The sequence below is a fragment of the Leptinotarsa decemlineata genome, unplaced genomic scaffold (genome assembly GCF_025532065.1).
Source record: "Leptinotarsa decemlineata unplaced genomic scaffold, Ldec_3_MD MMD2_tig00078346_RagTag_RagTag, whole genome shotgun sequence".
Classification (NCBI taxonomy): domain Eukaryota; kingdom Metazoa; phylum Arthropoda; class Insecta; order Coleoptera; family Chrysomelidae; genus Leptinotarsa; species Leptinotarsa decemlineata.
Window position 1 is genome coordinate 212,743 of NW_027412724.1, and position 19,581 is coordinate 232,323.

At 34.9% G+C, this 19,581-nt stretch overlaps 1 protein-coding gene across 4 annotated transcripts in view; it reads right to left on the reverse strand.

Moving 5' to 3' along the window:
- The window catches only part of LOC111515605 (alpha-tocopherol transfer protein), a 46,012-nt gene that overhangs the window by 9,661 nt on the left and 16,770 nt on the right, over positions 1-19,581 (reverse strand). For 3 of the 4 annotated variants that reach the window (XM_074185685.1, XM_074185686.1, XM_074185684.1), the window contains exons 2-4: positions 15,325-15,616; positions 12,216-12,399; positions 5,949-6,125 (exon numbers count right to left, since the gene is read on the reverse strand). In XM_074185685.1, coding sequence (XP_074041786.1) covers positions 5,949-6,125; positions 12,216-12,399; positions 15,325-15,608 — 645 coding nt within the window. In that variant the 5' untranslated portion in view covers positions 15,609-15,616. Of the gene's footprint in view, positions 1-5,948; positions 6,126-12,215; positions 12,400-15,324; positions 15,617-17,874; positions 17,945-19,581 lie in introns of those variants that run through there. The other variant, XM_074185683.1, reaches the window with a different exon arrangement.

Genomic DNA, 19,581 nt, shown 5'->3' on the forward strand with positions numbered 1-19,581 from the left:
CATATGTTGCGTATCTCTACGCTAGCTTGGGTGAATACGTTGTTGGACAACATTTATGCGGCTTCCTTGAATTTTCTCCTAAACCAATGTTCCTCTCTGTGTATGATCTCAGCTTGGAACCACTCGCTGTTGGGTTGATGGGTCCAAACATGTTCTGCTATTCCTGATTTGCTGGATTTCCCTCGCTGTGTGTGTTTCTTGTGCTCGGCAATGCGAACATTCAATGGCCTCTTAGTTTAACCAATATAGGATTTTCCGCACTCACAGGGTATCCGGTAAATGCAATTCTTGGTATCGCAGTCCGCGTTTGGTGGCCTGGTTTTCGTGAGGCTGCTACGGATAGTGTTCCCGGATTTGAAGCAGGTTCTGATGTTGTACTCGGAACCAATTCATCTAATCCTCTCCGATAATCATCTGATGTAGGGAAGTGCAAGCACTAGTTGTGACGGCTTCTCTTCCTTTCGAGGCTCCTGCTGTTTTTTAGCCAAAGTCTTTTCTACCATCGCTTTGGAGTAGCCATTCCGTTGAAGATCATTTTTGATGATGTCTAGTTTCTTCTCGAGACCTTCCTCCATATTACAGAGCCTGAAAGCACGGTCTAATAGAGTCTTGATGATTTCTCTTTTAGTCGATTGATGGTAGTTGGACTCGTGGTTCAGATACTGTCCCGTGTGAGTGGGTTTTCGGTATATAGATGTTCCCACTTAGTGTCGGTCCTCTTCACCAAAACGTCTAAGAATAGCAATTAGTTGTGGATTTTTCTCTCCATTGTGAAAGTGATGGAAGGTATCACGCTGTTGATGTGTTCCAGGAAAGCGTCTAGGTCAGTATTCCCATGGTTCCATATTATGAAGGTGTCGTCAACATATCTCAAACAGACTCGAGGTTTCTTGTGGGCTTCTTCAATGCCCAGAGTTTCAAACCGCTCCACATATATGTTGGCTATGACTGGTAGATTCGTTCTCTCTTTCAGGTTCCCGTCTTCGGATAGCTTTCTCTGTATGATTTGGAGTGCTTCTTCGACCGGAACGTTGATGTAAAGGCTTTCCACGTCGAAATCAATTAGTTGATCTTCAATTGACTCTAGTCTAGACCGCTCATCAGCTCCAGAGATTCGGCTACTCAAAACTTGTCTAGATTTTTACTTCCCATAATAAAACTATTACAAGGAAAAACATCCTCTTTTGTGAATAATTCAAGGCATTTTGTCGAACTACTAGAGTCAATTGAAGTCACACAGGAAGATTAACTAATCAGTTTCGACGTGGAAAGTCTTTACACCAACGTTCCGGTCGAAGAAGCACTTCAAATCATACAGAGAAAGCTATCCGAAGACGAGAACCTGAAAGAGAGAACGAATCTACCTATAGAAGTAATTATGGAATTACTAGGATGATGTGCACGAAACTGTTATTTCCAACTGAATGACGAATTCTTTACACAAGATGAGGGGCTGCCAATGGGATCGCCACTTTCACCAGTCATAGCCAACATATATATGGAGTGGTTTGAAACTCTGGCATTTGAAGAAGCCCACAAGAAACCTCGAGTCTGGTTGAGATATGTTGACGACACCTTCATTATATGGAACCATGAGAATACTGACTTAGACGCCTTTCTGAAATTCATCAACAGCGTGAGACCTTCCATCAATTTCACAATGGAGAAGGAAATCCACAACGAATTGCCATTCTTAGATATTTTGGTGAAGAGGACCGACACTGAGTGGGAAACATCTGTATACCGAAAACCCACTCACACGGGTCAGTATCTGAACCAGGAATCCAACCACCATCAATGGACTAAAAGAGGAATCATCAAGACTCTATTAGACCGTGCTTTCGGGTTCTGTAATACGAAGGAAGGTTTCGAGAAGGAACTAGACATCATCAAAAATGATCTTCAACGGAATGGCTACTCCAAAGCGATGGTAGAGAAGACTTTGGCTAAAAGACAGCAGGAGCCTCGCAAGGAAGAGAAGCCGTCACAACCAGTGCTTGCACTTACCTACATCAGAGCATTATCGGGAAGGATAAGAAGGATTGGATCCAAGTATAACATCAGGACCTGTTTCAGATCGGGAAACATTATCCGTAGCAGCCTCACAAAAACCAGGCCACCAAACGCGGGCTGCGATTCCAAGAATTGCATTTACCGGATACCCTGCGAGTGCGGAGAATCATACATCGGTGAAACTAAGAGGCCATTGAAAGTTCGCATTGCCGAGCACAAGAAACACACACAGCGAGGAGAAAGCAGCAAATCCGAAATAGTAGAGCATGTTTGGACTCATCAACATAATATCAAGTGGGCTCAAGCTGAAATCATCCACAAAGAGGAACACTAGTTTAGGAGAAAATTCAAGGAAGCCGCATATATGTTGTCCAACAACGTATTCAGGCAAGCTAGCGTAGAGATACGCAACATATGGAAACCCATCATCAAGCATCATCATCATGAAACATTGTCAATAATCTTCAAACACATGGTTTTTGTGTAAAAAAATACGGAAAAATTTTTTTACACAAAAAGAACGAAAAATGTCAATAATTAAATTACAAGGAATTATATTTTTCGGATCTACTCGTTTTTGTATAGAGTTAATTTTTTGAAATTGATTTCTTTTTACGTTCTTTGTTTTGGAAGATTCCCCACATTTTTTTGTATCAAGATGGAGTAGCAAAAAGCGAAAAATTCCAATAATTCTTAACCAAATGCCTCAATTTTGCTTTTTAATATTTTTTAGGTGAAGAAGAATGTTTAGTACTAAAAATCGTTATAATCAAGGACCCATTCTTCTTCAGAATCCTCATGAGATTCAACGTTTTTCAAAATATCATTAATAATCAGCCACTTCTGCTTCTGTTGATTTTCTGACATATTATATGTACCTATAGATAATTTTTTCTTACCTTTCCCAAATAGGGCGCTGGTTGTGTCACAACCTGCGAAAGTGTGTGCAAATAATATGAATTATTCGAAATTACTATTATCAGAAGTGGAGTATAATTTCTTGGTAGATTTTTTAGATATAGTTAGTTTATAAATAAAATATTATCGTCTGTTGTTGTGAGACCAATCAATAAAACCAATAAATCGACGTCGTTGCCAACAACTGCAACTGAATTTCCATGGTTATTCTTCAAGTATATCGCGGTATTGGCAATAAGTAAATCATCATCTTCATCAGCTTTCCTTACTTTAATTCCAGTCGAGCGTAGATATTCACTCAAATTCAGAACAAAATTGTGTTTGTTACAAATATCTGATTAAAAATTCGTTTGTGTAAATGTAACAAGAATATTTTTGTCAAAATCTACATCTGCAGCAACATTTTTCTCTTGTTTTCGATATCTTTCGTAAGACTTGACACCAAATTGATTACTGCTGTATCCATACAACCACTGCATTACTAGTAAAATGAGTAACAATGTATTGACTATAAGATTGAAATAATTCCAAGTATGTTTTACCATGAGGCCAGGTGACTTGGTGGAGTAAAAACCTCCCATCAACGACGAATGAAAAAGATAATAACCATTTATCACTTTCAAGACTGGTTTTGGAAACAGTAAACAAATCTGACTTCTGGGTCTTCCTCATGAAGCCTGCAGAATCGAATAATGATTGTGAAAATGGCGCTAATTCGTATGATGACTGTACTTTTCTCTTAATGGTCATGCTAATCGGCAAAATTGCCGCTACTGATCAAAGGAAAATCATCACTGGATGAGAAAAGAACAAACGCAATATCCTCAAAAGGTCAATGTTTGGGCAGGGATTGTAGGAAACCATATCATTGGTCCCTTTTTCATTGAGGGCAACTTGAAGGGCGATAATCATTCGAAACTCAAAATAATGTCATTCCAAGTTTAGCGAATTTATATCCTGATCCAGGAAACCCTCTAGTTCCAGTGAATACGATATGGTTTTAGCAGGATGAAGCGAGGCGAGGATCGATTGAATGGCCAGCGCGATCACCTGATCTTTCACCATTAGATTTTTTTATGGGGATATGTGAGGGGCAATGTGTACGAAACTATACCTTCAGATTTTAATGACTCAATAGAACGAATAACGCTTGCGATTAGGTCGGTCATGCCTGATATGTTGAATAATGTTAGAAGACAGTTTTATTTGACATTAGGATGTTTCCAAGACGTTTGCGGTTAACTTCGTTAACATCCATGATTCTTTTTTATATTCTACATTCAATTACGTTTTGCATTACATTTAGTTTTTGAGTGTATTTAAAAGCGATAACATCAAAAAATTGGGGGTTGTACCTGTCATTCGAAGGGGGCTGAAGGTAGGGGTGACAATTTTAGGTAGAAGAATGTCAAATTATAATTTACATTTGACGTCTTCCGGGATTTATTCAATATGTACTGTAACCGTAATAATGAATTTATTTCATTTGGCTTTTACACACTGTATACATTTCACAGATTAAAGAATACAAATTTATTTTCGATATTTTTTTACATAATAATGAATAAGATGAATAATTCATTATATTCTTATAAATCATTTCTTGTAATAAAAACATTTCACTGTTAGGTTCTGTTACCGTAGAGTAAAACATAAAATAATATACAGTATATACAAACCATCATGAAAGCGACATGACTCCTTGCCTTTCCACACTTTATATTTCAGGTCATTTTTCACTTTACTTTTGTCTATTAATGTCTTTAAACCATTTTTTTCACAGTTGCAATTGTGTCACAATCACTTTCAAGAGGCAATTTACAAATTGAGCACAATTCACGTTCCATTTTCACTTTTCACAGGTTCTTCAATAAAATGCAAAAAAAACACTCTAATGAAATGGATGCAAACACTTTCGGGAATGAAAATAAATATAACTCGCATTCATTCATATGTGCACCTGGGAAACACCGACAACACTTCTATTTCGTAGTGCTGGAGATATATAGCCGCTCTACTGCAGCCCGTCTGAACTATAAGTATTAATTGATTATTGCAAATATCTCGGTTTCTATTGCAAATACGTCAAAAGTGATCAGGAACGATTTTATAGAAAATTTTATTGCCTACATTTTTTGTTTCGACCTTTTTTTCATATATTTTTATGCTTTCGAGATATATTTAAAAAAATGATTTTTGGGGTAGTTTTTATTCATTTTCTAAGCCCTAAATGAAATTCAACATTTTTTAACAATGAATCCTTTGAATGTATGCTAAAATCAACTTATATTGAAAAATGCAGGCTTGCCTTTTGCATGGTAATTTAAATCCTCATTTTATTGGACTAAACCACGCTATCTGCAACAAAATGGGGACCCGACCGGCCCACTAGGGACTCACTTCACTGTTACAAAATACAATTAAATATATGAATGAGATTTTATCTTTAGTGCAATCTCTAATGCAACAATCTGTTTAAAAAATCTGTTTAAAATCTGTTTAAAATCTGTTTTTCCGTTAATCAGCTATCGCCCCCATACGAACGACAACTCTCAGAAGTTGAGAAACTTGTGCGAGCTAAGGACTAACGAGGTCTTACCTTTTAACGTGTGATTCCTAACAATATTCCATTCTTACTTAATTGTATTTGTTTTATAAATAAAATGTAATAAAATATTTGTTAAAGTAATTTTTTCACACCGCTACGTTACTTTTGTGGACTATATTACATTTATCTATTCGTATCATGTGATTGTTGATAAAAATAAATATTTAACCTTGTTTATCTACTTTCTTTGTCTATTCTAACAAAATAGTGTTCTGTCAAAGTCATAGGGGCCCCATTATCCTATTATGCCCAGGGCCTCCAATAGGTTAAAGACGGCCTTGTTGTTATATTTCAACCATTTTACCCAAACATTGGTGAAAACCGTATGAAAATCTGTTCTGCTGTAGTTTTTAGGTTTATTGCATTCATACATACATATAAGTTATACTCTGCTCAATATAAAACTCACCAAGTCATATAACTCCTGCTTCATGAAAGGTTTAGTGATCGCCAGCAATTTCTCAAAAATGTAGGAAGCATTCATAATGTGAACTTGTTTCAGCTTGACAGGGAGTGCCTCCTGAAGATATGCGAAGAACTTTTTAAGTGGACCAAGTTTTAATCTTGATAAATGCATGAGACCGACCTGAAAATATACCTTATAATACGATTCTTCCTGTTTATTATGAACATCAATGATTTTCAGTAATTTCAACTTTGTTCATCGAATAAATCAATTGGCTTCATCAATTTTTAAAGACATAATTAGCAATCAACAGTTTATTCACTGTTTTCTTGAGGTACCATCACTGCTATTTGATTTTCTTCTAAGTATTTATGTAAACATGTGATGTTGGTTGAGTTTGAGTAGCTCGGAGCAAGACTTCGTCAATGAGTACCTACCAGAAACATTTGTTTTGTAACTTTTTTTAAATTATGTCTGTATTCCTTTGTATTTGCTAACGAAGCCAATTTTTTATCAAATGAAATTAATTTTAGCTTTTCATATATGGAGAGTTACTTGCGACGAGTGTTTCAAACGGAAGACGTTGAATAGATGTCTAACGATTTAACTTCAACTTTCTTCGCGGCATGAGATGAGTTTGTTGTTGTTTTTTCGTCGGGTATCTGTCACATGTATCTACAAAATTCGTACGTCTCACATAAGAGGCAAAGGTTTACTAAATTTCATCAGAATTTGGGCATTTCGCTAGCAGGACGCGCGGTGGCTAGCCAACCGAATCAACTGTAGGCGAAGCTTATAACTAGTTGGTAGAGCTTTTGTTTTTCTTATACGAACCGACCTTCCCGGCAATGAAGAGGAGCTAGTAAGTACTCCGATACCAGCCTGTCCGTGGTCATCGCGACCATCTACAAATGAAAAAAGTTGCGACGAATCTTCCAAACGGAAAACGTTGCAAAAGTTTCTGCGCGGCATCAGATGGTCTAGTTGTTGTTTTTCGGTCGGGTATCTGCCACACATACTTACAAAATTGTTGACCTCACATGAGAGGAAATAGTTTAGAATTTTTACCAGAACACGGGGTCTCATGCTGTTGCCCGCAATATCTCCGAGGCCTTTGATCGTATCTGGCGAGAGTGTTTGCTAACCGAACTTCGATGCTATGACTTGTTAGTTCCTCCTTGATTGTAGCTATCCAGCTTTTTCAAAGTGGCCATCAAAGGTTCTCTTTTGGATACAGTTGTCGTTAATGCTAGTGTTCCACACACTTCACGATTAAAACATGAAAAGTCCCGTTTTTTTTGTTCAAAATTGACTTTATTCATCAACCTAATCTCCATCAAGAGCCACACAATCATTCCAGCGCCGCTTCATTCTATCGAAATTTCTTACCGCTGAGCATTTTTTTGAGGTCTGCGAACAGCTAGTAATTGCTGGGAGCCAAATCTGGAGAATATGGTGGATGTGGAAGCAATTCGAAGTCCAATTCATGTAGTTTTGCCATTATTTTGGTTGACTTGTGACACGGTGCTTCGTCCTGATGAAACAAAATTTTTTCTTTGCCATATGCTGTCGTTTCTTTGCAATGTCGGTCTTCAAACGCTCTAATAATGCCTTATAATAATCACTATTGATAGTATTTCCCTTCTCAAGATATTCGATGAATATTACACTACGCACATCCCAAGATACAGGCCATATACTTTCCAGCCTCACCAAGTCATATTACACCCGTTTCATGAAAGCTTTAGTGATCACCAGCAATTTCTCAAAAATGTAGGAGGCATTCATGATGTGAACTTGTTTCAGCTTGACAGGGAGTGCCTCCTGAAGATATGCGAAGAATTTTTTTAGTGGACCAATCTTGATAAATGCATGAGACCGACCGACCCAAGAGGCCGAGGCCATAACCTTTCTAGCCGATTGTTGTTCGTTCGTGTGCTTTGGACGAGGTTCATCAGTTGCTCTCCACTCAGATGACGATCGTTTTGATTCCGGAGTGAAGTGATAGATCCATGTTGAATCCATTGTCACATATCGGCACAAAAATTTCAGATTGTTATGTTTAAACATGGCCAAACACTGTTCAGAATCATCAAGACGCTCTTATTTTTGGTCAACAGTAAGCTCGCGCGGCACCCACTTTGAACAGAGCTTTCTCATAGTCAAATGCTCATGCAATATAAAGCCAACTCGTTCTTTTGATATCTTTACAATGTCGGCTAACTCACCCAAATTTACTTTTTGATCATTCAAAACGATTTTGTGGATTTTTTAATATTTTTTGATGTTACTGCCTCATTTGGACGTCCACTGCGTTCTTCATCATCTGCGTCTCTACGACCACGTTTGAAGTCAGCAAACCAAAGTTTAATTGTTGTTTCTGATGGAACGGAGTTGTTATAACCCTTTTCCAGCGATTGCTTCGCTTGAACAGTACTAACTGAAAAAGCGGTGAATGCAATAAATCTAGCGCCATTTATGTGTTAGGTCCAAGACTCTTCAGCCCAGGTAGTACATCAACTATTGGTTATATTTCAGAAGACCACAAATCCAATATTTTGCTTTTTTCTTCTTCCCTTATCACTTCTTGCCACCTAGATGGCCAGATGTTTTATAACTCAATGAACCTTGGGTGATGTAAACCACGTAGAATTTAATGCCACGAAAACCGAAGCACTAGTTTTCGCTAAGCTAAGAAGGGAAATAAGGCGAAAATGAACACCATAATTCAGGCATACGATTTTGCTATCTACGTCGAATAATTTGTTGAGTGCCTTATTGGATACAAATATGTCCTGGTATGATTACATAACTGGAATAGCAGAATCAACTTCTTAGAAACTTGAAACTCTATTTCAAACCAAAACGTTGTAAAAATCTCAGCAACTTGTATGGTTATGTCACCCCGACAGAGGGGGCTACAGTTACTTATCATTAAATGTTGCACGAGAAATAGTTTGGTTGCATGTTTTCTAACAGCAAATTGGTTTTGTCGTCGACGAAGCAACTGCCTCATACATTGCCAATTGAAGTGCCATTTGATTGATGAAAAACATTGAACCCCATAAATGCGTGGCTTTATGAGGAGCAGCTGGATGTATTGAAAGATGGCGTTATTTTGACAACCGAGTTTTGTTATACTAGGGCTGGTCAAAATATAAGGTCAATGTTCAAATTTTGCGGGCTAGGTACATTAGATCAGCGATTTTTTATTTTTTTTTATGTAAGTATAAAACTATGAACATATGTTCATAGTTTTATATCTTTAGCATGTTTATTTTGTTGGTGAGAGGTATAAAAGTTGGAAGTGTTTTACGTGTTCGGCGATTTTCTTAACTGGGGAGCCACGATGCAAAATGGGGATTTACTCGAGCGTCATCGAGACATATTAGGTTGCAAAGCTTAGATGATAAGAAGAAAACAATTTTATATAATATATACCTTTTCATCGGTGGGGGAAGCGGCTATAGATTTTTAAATATGTAAAAAAATACTGTTGCATGAACATACTCGAGCGCGTCAGATATTGATAGCATCAATGTCCTACGTATTTTTAATAGTCTTCGTATGTTAATCTGATCGTTTGGATGATGCGGGTGGTTGTATGTAAGGATGAAAAGTGAAAAAAAAAATTTAATCGAGCGCGTCAGATTTTCTAAGGGGGTGTTAAGTGCAACAAAAAAAGCTCTCATCCAATAATCTGACGATTTCGATCTGACGATCTGCGGCCATTATTATAATGTGCAAAAAAAATCGCCATTTTGAAATACTCAAGCGCATCAGATTAAGATATATATAGATATCGTTCATCTTTATGTTTTAGACGTGCTGTCTCATAATCTGACGATTATCTAGAGGGATTCGCCTAATCTGACAGAAAAAATTTATTTTTAATTTTTTTTTTAAATCATTGAACTTAATTAATTGGAAAGCTCAGGAAATAGTATGCAAATAAATAAGTGTACGTTTTTTAAGTAGAATACTTGTATTTATAAGAAAATAATTTTGAAAAATTCTCAAAAAAAATTAAATTTTTTATAATCCATTGATTAATTAATCATCATCTTCATCACGAACGACTCTCTGTGATCAGCTGTGAGGGCGTCATGGCAACAGAATTCAGAGTGGAGACGGAGTGAGAGAGCAATAGATAGAGAAAAAGTGAAAGAGGAATAGAAACTCGGAGAGGGAAATATAGGTATCACACAGCTGCACGCATTAAACTTTATCGACGAATTTTTATTTCGGCTTGCTCTCAGATTATATATTTTTCGTTATCCTTGAATTATTTCCTTCAAAATAAAAAAAAAATAGCTACGCTCGAGAATGTCGAAATGACGTTATTATTTTACAACTTTGCTGCCCTCCCCTTTCTTTACGTCACTCTCAAATTATCAGATTACTGGAATATACACTTTTTAGCATGAAATTAACTTACCCTACCTTAATCTGACGCGCTCGACAATTTCTGATGATCAATTTTTTTTTTATAATAATCTGATCCTTTATTCCTCAAAGGCGGCCCTATATAAGAGGCTCATATTTGGTGGAGGTACTTAACCGGGTACAAGGTATTCCTCTGTATATTAATCTGCCGCGCTTTAGTAAATCCCGAAATCCCCGCTTGGGCTCTCCTATTATCTGTTATCGTAAACAATGAATCAAATAATTTGTATCAAATTTTGTGTAAAAATGAAATTTAGTGCTCAAAACACTTAAAATAATGACAGTGGCATACGGTGATTGTACTCTGAGTCAGAAAAAATGTTCACAAGTGATACAAGCTTTCCACAGAAGGTCGAGAAGATGTGGATAACGACGCTCGCCTTGGACACCCCTGCATATCAACAACTGATTAAAATGTTGAGAAAGTGAGGAAAACTGTTGCAGAGAATTGTCAAATCACTATTAGAGAAGTTGCTGAGGCTGTCGGCATATCGGTTGGCTTATGCCACGCAAAAATTTTTCGGAAATTTTGGGCATGAGGGGTGTGGCAGCGAAGTTCGTTCCAAAATTGCGATCCAGTTTTGCCTGAAAGGATCATAACTGGTGACGAATCTTGAGTATATGGTTATGACATCAAAACTGAAGTCCAATCGTCCCAGTGGAAGAGACCAGGAGATCCAAGACTAAAAAAAACGCACGATCAAATGTCCTATTACCGTGCTGTAGTTAGTTCCATATTTTTTTCAGAGCTTCCGTTGTAGAAATACATTGAATAAAATAGTTATTTTCCTAGGATTACGTATAATGAATATAAGAATGAAGTATTTTCAAGGGTTGGGTATGAATACTTGTCAGGAGCTTCAAAATTAAATACCACGACCTATTCTGGAAAAAACATTATGAAGTATCCTAAAAACTTCAAACGATTCTAGGCGATGAACTTCACCTCATTTTTTTATATGAAAAAAAACAGCATCAAGCGATAAATCAAGAAAAAATACAAACAATATTATATTATATTGTCTATTCTATATAAATTGTCAACCTCTCGTTTGGGCGAAACGTTGCGAAACTCAGAATAAACGATAGTCAATATACCGTCGAAAGCCTCATTCAATAAAGATGTTTTGGTATCCAAAATTTATATTTTATAGAAAAAATCCCAAAAGATTCGTTCTGATGAGAGAAAACACAAATTATTCTTTTTCATATACTGTTTTTTGGGTTCATAACCTTCCACAATCTGGAAAAATAAAAGCTAAATGAATATATATAATATAAATCCAAAAAATAAACAGTATAAAACAATGAGTCCTCCACAAAAAAATTCGTTTAAAGAATATTTACAAATTATTCATATTAGACTGTAGACTTTTTATGAAATTGAAGCACATAACGTTTCCTAGATTCAACTTAAATATAGATACCAGCGAATTTTCTAATGTTATGTTGACAATTTTGAGTTGTGTAGAAGAGGGCAAATGTTTCATAACAAACCGAAATGACCTATACAAATTATAAACAATCTTTTTTCGTTTCAAAACCTGAAATTCACTCTGAAACTTTCGCCTCAAATTGTGATGGCTCTTATTTATTTGACATACGTTAATTTTTCAGATTGTGAAAGGTTTTTTACCCAAAAAAACAGAAGAAAGTACTGGAGGTTAGTTTTTCTGAGAAAATCAATAAATCGAGGGCAAACAAAATAAAAACACAGTTGGAATATAGTAAAGTAATTTTTGTACTTTGTAGAGTGGTGATGTAATAATTAGTTCAACATATTACAGTTAATCACTTATTAGTAGATAAAATATAATACATTACCCCTTTCAGGTCTAGGATGAAAATTAGTCCGTTTGGAGGATTAGAGTACAGGGAAGTATCGATGAGAGTAAATGCTGTTTTGATTTGGGGTTCTATACTCCATTTGTAATATGTTGTGTTTCTCAATGATCCACATGTAACTACGCAGTTTTCCTTCGTTCTTTTTGGAAATATTGTGAAATAACTGAAAATTGAAACATTTTGATGTATATTGGTGATCAGACTTATTTCTTAAACGTATTGTTTAGAACGATTACGCTGTTGCATCTCTGGGTTCTGAAATAGGAGAGAGAGTTCGAAAAACTTACTTTTTTCAGCAAAAAAAACACATTTAAAAATTCTTGCCACAATAATAACTACCAGTTACATTTGAAACACTTTTTCAGAAAAGAGTTTAACATTCAGATCTTAAATAAACACAAGCACTAGACTACCTGAAAGTGGTGCTATTTTAGGCTGAATTCAATTTGCTGTAGACCATATTCGTTCGAAAAACGAAAAACGAAAGAAAGTTTTCACAAAGTTGAGTTCCTGGTGTATCTACCATGTTGTGTATCCAAAATAATAATCGCCATAAAAATACAAACGTGAATATTGAAAAAGGACTATCAAAAACGGACCGTTGAAAAGTGAAGCGAAAATATCGACCGCTGAATTGGAGTCGTTTTCTGCCACTCTTTGCAGTTTTCGCTACAAGTAGGCAACTAGATGATGCCAAAGCAGTGCATTTTTTATCTTAGATTAGATAGCGTAACTAGTGGTCTAATTGAGGCGACAGATGCAGAGGAAAAGAGGAAGTTGATATCCTTGGTATTCGTATTTTGAGTTTACAGTTGATTGCCTTTTACTACGCATGCACAGTTCTTATTAAGGAAGCAGGAATTAAATAGTTGCATCCATTAATCATGACCATTGATGAGTTCTATGGTAGATTACTACGAAGAATCTCAATTAAACTAATATATTTCATCAACAGTAACAAACTTTCAATAACTTTAAATTGTTTGAGAGTCCATACAATTGATACTTCAGTATCTCGTCTCATGGAAGTGGTTATCAAAATTGCCTCTACTTTAATTTCAGTGGAAATTGCAACTTTTGCATTCAATTTTCTTCATTTCAATTATATTTGAGCCAGAAATTTGGACGTCTTGAAAATTAATGTCAATAAGTATGTCTCTACCCAACTGGTTATCCATGTTGTGTTCTTTGATTGTTCCATTAAGATGTGTTCACACTTTTGAAAATGACTTCATTCCTATGATTGAATTTCTATAATTTTTGTTGTCAAAATTCTTGCAGGTATGTATTATTCTTGGCGATATCTATGCAACGGGATATACTGAGAAGGTAAGAAAGAGGATTTGGAAACGAAATCAGAGATAGATATATGGAATAGATTGGTGATTGTTTAAAAGTGGTTGACAATGTTTCATGGTAAATTTTATTGGTTTGGTCTAATATGATTCTACTATGATTCGAAATCTATGAAAAAAACAAATAAAATTGGAATGAATAGCTAAAATATATGTAATATAAAATAATGAAGATACCAAATGTAAATGACCACAAAGTAAAAAAGAAATGAAAAATAAAAAAATGAAAATTAAGGTAGGCAAAAAATTCAACAAAATAAAAAGATTTCAAACCAAGTTACTTCACGACGTTTCGATCGTTAGTATCCACAATCGTCTTCGGGTGATTACTGAACTATTCAATTTATTTTTTAAGTTTTTGCTTATCATTTTTTAATTTTTTTATTTTTCAGTTCTTTTTTACTCTGCGGTAATTTTCATTTTGTATTTGATTGTTTTATTGGTTTTATTACATTTTCATTTACCGTTTCATTGTTTAATATAATTGACATTTTAGCTATCCATTCTAATTTCATTTGTTTCTTCATAGATTTTGAATCATAGTAGAATCATATCAAACAATGGAAGTCCGAAACAATAAAATTCAGATTGGTGATATTTCTCGTGGAAGTGTTAACCGCTTTTGTTGAATATTCACAAGATGATAGATTTTGGATTCTAGAAACCGCCCTTGTGCTGTTAACCTTTGATGGCAAAACAGTTTCAAATGAGAGGAATGCCAATTTTCTGAATGAGATAGATATATGACAGAATAAAAAATGGTTGTTAAGATTTTCGACTTATTCAGCAGCAGTTCAGTAGATACTGAATCTGAAATAGTGGATGAATGAGACGTTACCAAAGTATATGCAGGCTGACCGAAATTTACTCCCCAGAAATTCCCTCTTCTAAAATTGATCTTGAATACTTATATGTGAACCCACACGAAAACCAACAGATATATATATATATATATATATATATATATATATATATATATATATATATATATCTGTTGGTTTTCGTAACCAGTAAGTAACTCTATACATGGATGTGTAGATCATGCAAAGAAGTAACTTTCAGACACAAACTGAAAGAAAGTCCTCCTGAAACAGCTACTTTCATATAAACATTGAATTACACGAAAGAAAAAAATTCTATCGAAACAAATACTTCTAAATGAACACTGAATTATACAGAAGATACTTTTCTCTATTCAGTTTGTATATCGAACATTTGTTGAGGAATAAGAATCAGATATCATTCACATGAGTTCTACTTTGAATGAATGGTAATAAATTGTACTCACATGGAACACTGTCACCCTAACTGGTATACACCGTGTTTCGCCTTAAGACACTTGCCCCAAGGCTCTTCAGTACCAAATTGGATAACATTATAGAAAATACACACACTTCATTCATGAATTACGATTTTGAATGTCACGGAATAAGCTTGATCTGCTTATGTCATCGATGACATCGTAATGACATTCATTCACCTATTTGATTTAATCCCAGCCAAGTCTTTTTCAAAATTCTTTGGGAGGAATTTGATGGAAATGGAGTCTCTATTCATCGTTAAAAAACTTTATTTGGATTCTGAATTTAGTGAGCTAGATTTAAAATTTTTAAGCATGTTTCGGTGATTTGATTTATTTAGAGACATATGAAAATATGAACTTGAATAATGAACAAATGATTAATTATCCTTCCAACCAGTGAAAACTAAATTAACAGTATAGGATTGCTTACGTAATAGTATGTTGGTACTGATTTTCTTTCAAATCTATGTCTCTATTGGCAAATAATTCAGGAGAAGCTGCTTTTTGCTTGAAAAAATTTTCAATCGTCCTTTGCGTAAATTCCACATCATTATCACATGCTAACAAAAATAGTACAATTTGTTCATCAGACATCGGAGGGATGTGTGTATTGTAGGACAACCATTTTTTTACAGCTTCTATATTGGATTTCGTTGTTCGACCCTCCTTTATTACATCTTCTGCACAGAAACCGTATTTAGGCACTGCAGACATTATTTCATCTGAAAATAAAAGATAAACCGTGTATTAATACGTCCACGATAGCTGCATGATGTATAAGAGCAACCCTTAAAGGTATTGAACAAAAGTCATTTTCTGTGGAAGAAATCACTGTTTTTTAAATCTATTTGGGTATTTTCATCTTCCCCAAACTGAAAAAATATATATTATAAAGAACTTCATACAAGCAAACTTTTAGTTCACCCCAATAAGTTAATGGATGATTCGAAGTCGAAGCTTGGCTTCGCATCTGACTGCCTTGGAGTACATCGTTCATCTATGACAGGGGTTCCCAACCTTTTTGCACCTGCGTACCACTTGACTTTTTGAGAAATATTGGCGTACCACCAGACATAAAAATTTTAATAAACATATAATATTTACTCTTCAAAAAGTGTTCAAAGGCTTTTTTAATTGAATTCCTGAGAAAACTTCATATTTAACGGTTAGATATTTATGATGCACTGTTTGGAATCTATGGTGTAGTAATAAATATTACTGGAGTTTTTTCCCAACACCAAATTGTTATTTTTAATTTAATTAATTGTTATTTGGGAAAAAACTCCAGTAATATTGGTTAGATATTTGTTTATTTATAACATCCTTATAATAAAGGAGGAGTAAAAAGATTGAAATGGTATTAATTTACAGTTTTATTCATTACCCATAGGTCCAAAAACATACGAACAAAAAATTATTGAAAAGTCAGCAAAAAATTATTCATCATACAAAACATACTTTTATAGCCTTTAGTGCGAAACTTGTTGTTGTTTGCCTGTGATTAAAATATCAACATTAGGAATAATGGAACTTATCTTCACTCTTGAGTTCTCTCCAACACTTATTCTGCCTCTATATTTATTTTTTATGTACAAGAGTTCAGAAAATCCACTCTCACACAAGTAACTCATAACAAATGGCATAAAAAATAGCAGAGCTTGCCGGAAGAGCAAAGAGTACTCGGTTTTACATCCGATCCAAAAATTAGTTAGAGATTTCTCTTTAAAATAATCTTTCATGGAATCTTCTGTAAGGTCGATAAAACTTTCTTTTAGTTCCAATTCATTTGGTGAGGTTCCCGAAAAATTATTTCTGATCCAGTCCACTTTTGAATACTCTTCAGAGAAAGACTTCTTAAAGCTTTTTTGAAAGCCTTCTAACTGAACAATGATATCACATTTGGAATTGGAGATATTTCATTTTCTTCAAAAAATGATGATAGAGTGGGGAATGCAGATAAATTCTCCTCCTGTTTTTATGAACAAAACAGGACCAACGTTCTCTTGAAGAGGTTTATTTTGTCATTGGCTGTGAAGGCTGTTGTGTTTTGTCCCTGAAGTCCCAAGTTCAATGTGTTGAGTTTGTCGAAAATGTCGGCTAGGTAAGCCAATCTTGACAATCATTCTTCATCAGCAAATAATTTTTTCATGTCATGATTTTTTTCACTTAAAAACATGAAAACTTCTGATCTCAGTTCAAAGAGATGGTTCAAAATTTTCCCGCGAGATAACCAACTTCACTTCTATAGGCAGGAGAAAAGTTTGTAACTTGCCTCTCATTTCTTCACACATCAAGGAGAATAATCTTGTGTTTAGAACGGAGTTAAGATTTTCCGGCATACCTTCAATAGCTAATGCTTCTCGATGGATGACACAATGCGTACTTTTTCATTCAGAAGCAACTCCCTTCATTTTTGCTGCTAGCCCTGTCAATTTTCCTGACATAGCTTTTGCCCCATCTGTACACAAGCCAATACACTTGGACCAGGGAATGCCTACTTTGAGCGCATATACATCAATTACGTTAAAACTGAGTTCCGCTGTGGTACTTGATTCAAGTGGTTTGCAGAAAAAACCTCTTCTATCACCTCGTCATTACAATCATATCGCACGAAAACGAGTAGCTGCGCAATCCTTGTAACATCAGTGATTTCGTCAACTTGAAGTGCAAAATAAGTGCATTCTTGGAGTTTTAAAGCCAGTTGTTTGTCAATATTATTAGACATATTGTCAATTCTTATTTTTACTGTGTTATTTACCAGTGATATTTTTTTAATTTCTTTGGCTGCCTTTTCTCTTAACACGGCTTGAACCATATCCACAGCGACCGGCAGTAAAAGCGTCACAGCTGAGGCTTTCCATCTTTTGCAATTCTTAAACTAGCCTTTATCAAGTTAGTATCAGTATTGAAAAATTTCGTCAAACATTGGGTTTCTTCCTTAAAAAAATAGATTTTCTTTTAAAAAATTCAATGGGCTTACCAATCAAATCAGGGTGCTTAGTATTTTGGTGTCGCATCAGTAAAGAAGGCTTCATGGATTGGTTCGAAAGTGTTTCAAGACATACAACACATTGAGGAATAGGAATGTCACTGGTTTTAGACCCTGGCTTCACTATAAAACCGTAGTGTAAGTAGATTTCATCGTATTTACGATTGGTCGGTAATTTAGGTTTTTTAGCACAATCCTTTGAAGTAGAAGAGGACGTCAGAAATTGTTTCATAGTTCAGTTTTATTATACAAAATCAGAATTAATAATTACAACACCCACAACGAACCTATAATGTAAGTAAAAGTAAAAGACAATCCTTTTAAAAACCCCCAGGTGAAAAATGAAACGCCCTTTGTTTACCAATTGTACTATCTGGGGATTCCTAGGTAAAATCCTAAAGTGTTTTATTGTTTCATTACCTAGGAATTATAAATTTCAATGTAATAGAAAAACAAAGATGTCAGGCCGTTCACTGGTTTATGGGTATTTCGTTTTTCTAGCGACCCGTGAGCTGAGTCATGTTTGCTATTAACAGCATGTTGCTCACATGACTCACGCGTACCACCTGAAACGTTCCCGCCTATCACTGGTGGTACGCGTATCACCGGTTGGGAACCCCTGATCTATGATATTCGAGGATTGAGTTCTCTGTCGATCCCATAGATGGCGTTTTCGTAAGGGGAGACGTCTTGCTCGTTTGAGCAAGGAAATATTTTGAAATCAATTCAATTCATGACCATAATTTACGGCAAATACGAAATATAGTTTTACAACCACACAAAAGTAAATTTGGTCTAAAATGTATTTTTCATGAAGGAGTTAATTTAAATAATAAAATACCTAACAATATAAAAAAGTGAATAAAGAATATATCTTGAAATAGATTGTCAGTTTTGTAGTTTCACATATTTTTATTGGTTGAATTATTCTTAGTATGTTTTTTTTTCGAATTATATGTTACATTAACTCTACTATAAACATGTAATGTTTCTTTGTATAAAAAAAATCATTCATTCATTATAAATAATAAGAAGGTGAACTGTCTTTGATGAAACACTCAATATATTCATATACACATTTTCAATAATAAATATTCTCGAAAAGATGGAGAGTATAGGTTAATTTGTTTCCGAATTATTTATTAATACACTGAACCGTTACTTTAGGAACAGTAACAACACTAGCCATGATAATTAAAAAATGTTCACTCTATAGAATTTACTAAAGACGCATTTCATTTACGGAAGATACTGTGTAGCAAAATCCGTTTTTAGTAAAGGTAATATTGTAAAAAAAAAATTGATATCATATATATCGATATTTCGACTCCGAACTCAAAATTATAATTGTAATTTCGGGATTAAAATCTGAATTTCAAGTTTAATCTCGAAATTTCGATGTTAAAGTCGAAATTTCGGAATTGAAAATTCCAAGAAATAAATAATGAAGATGTGTGTTCCTTCTGCGCTTCATTATATTACTTCTGCTACTCTTACGTTTTTGTAAGGGCCTAGACATTTTGTTGATCTCACTGCTATTCACTATATGTATGATGTTTATTACAGCATACAACTTTTCAACGAATCTCATGTTGATGGTGAAGAAATTAGATTTATTGGTTTGTATCTTCCTGATATGGGTGATGTGTAGCTACAATAAATGAGATATTTCCTCTCTTCATAATGGATTTAATATCT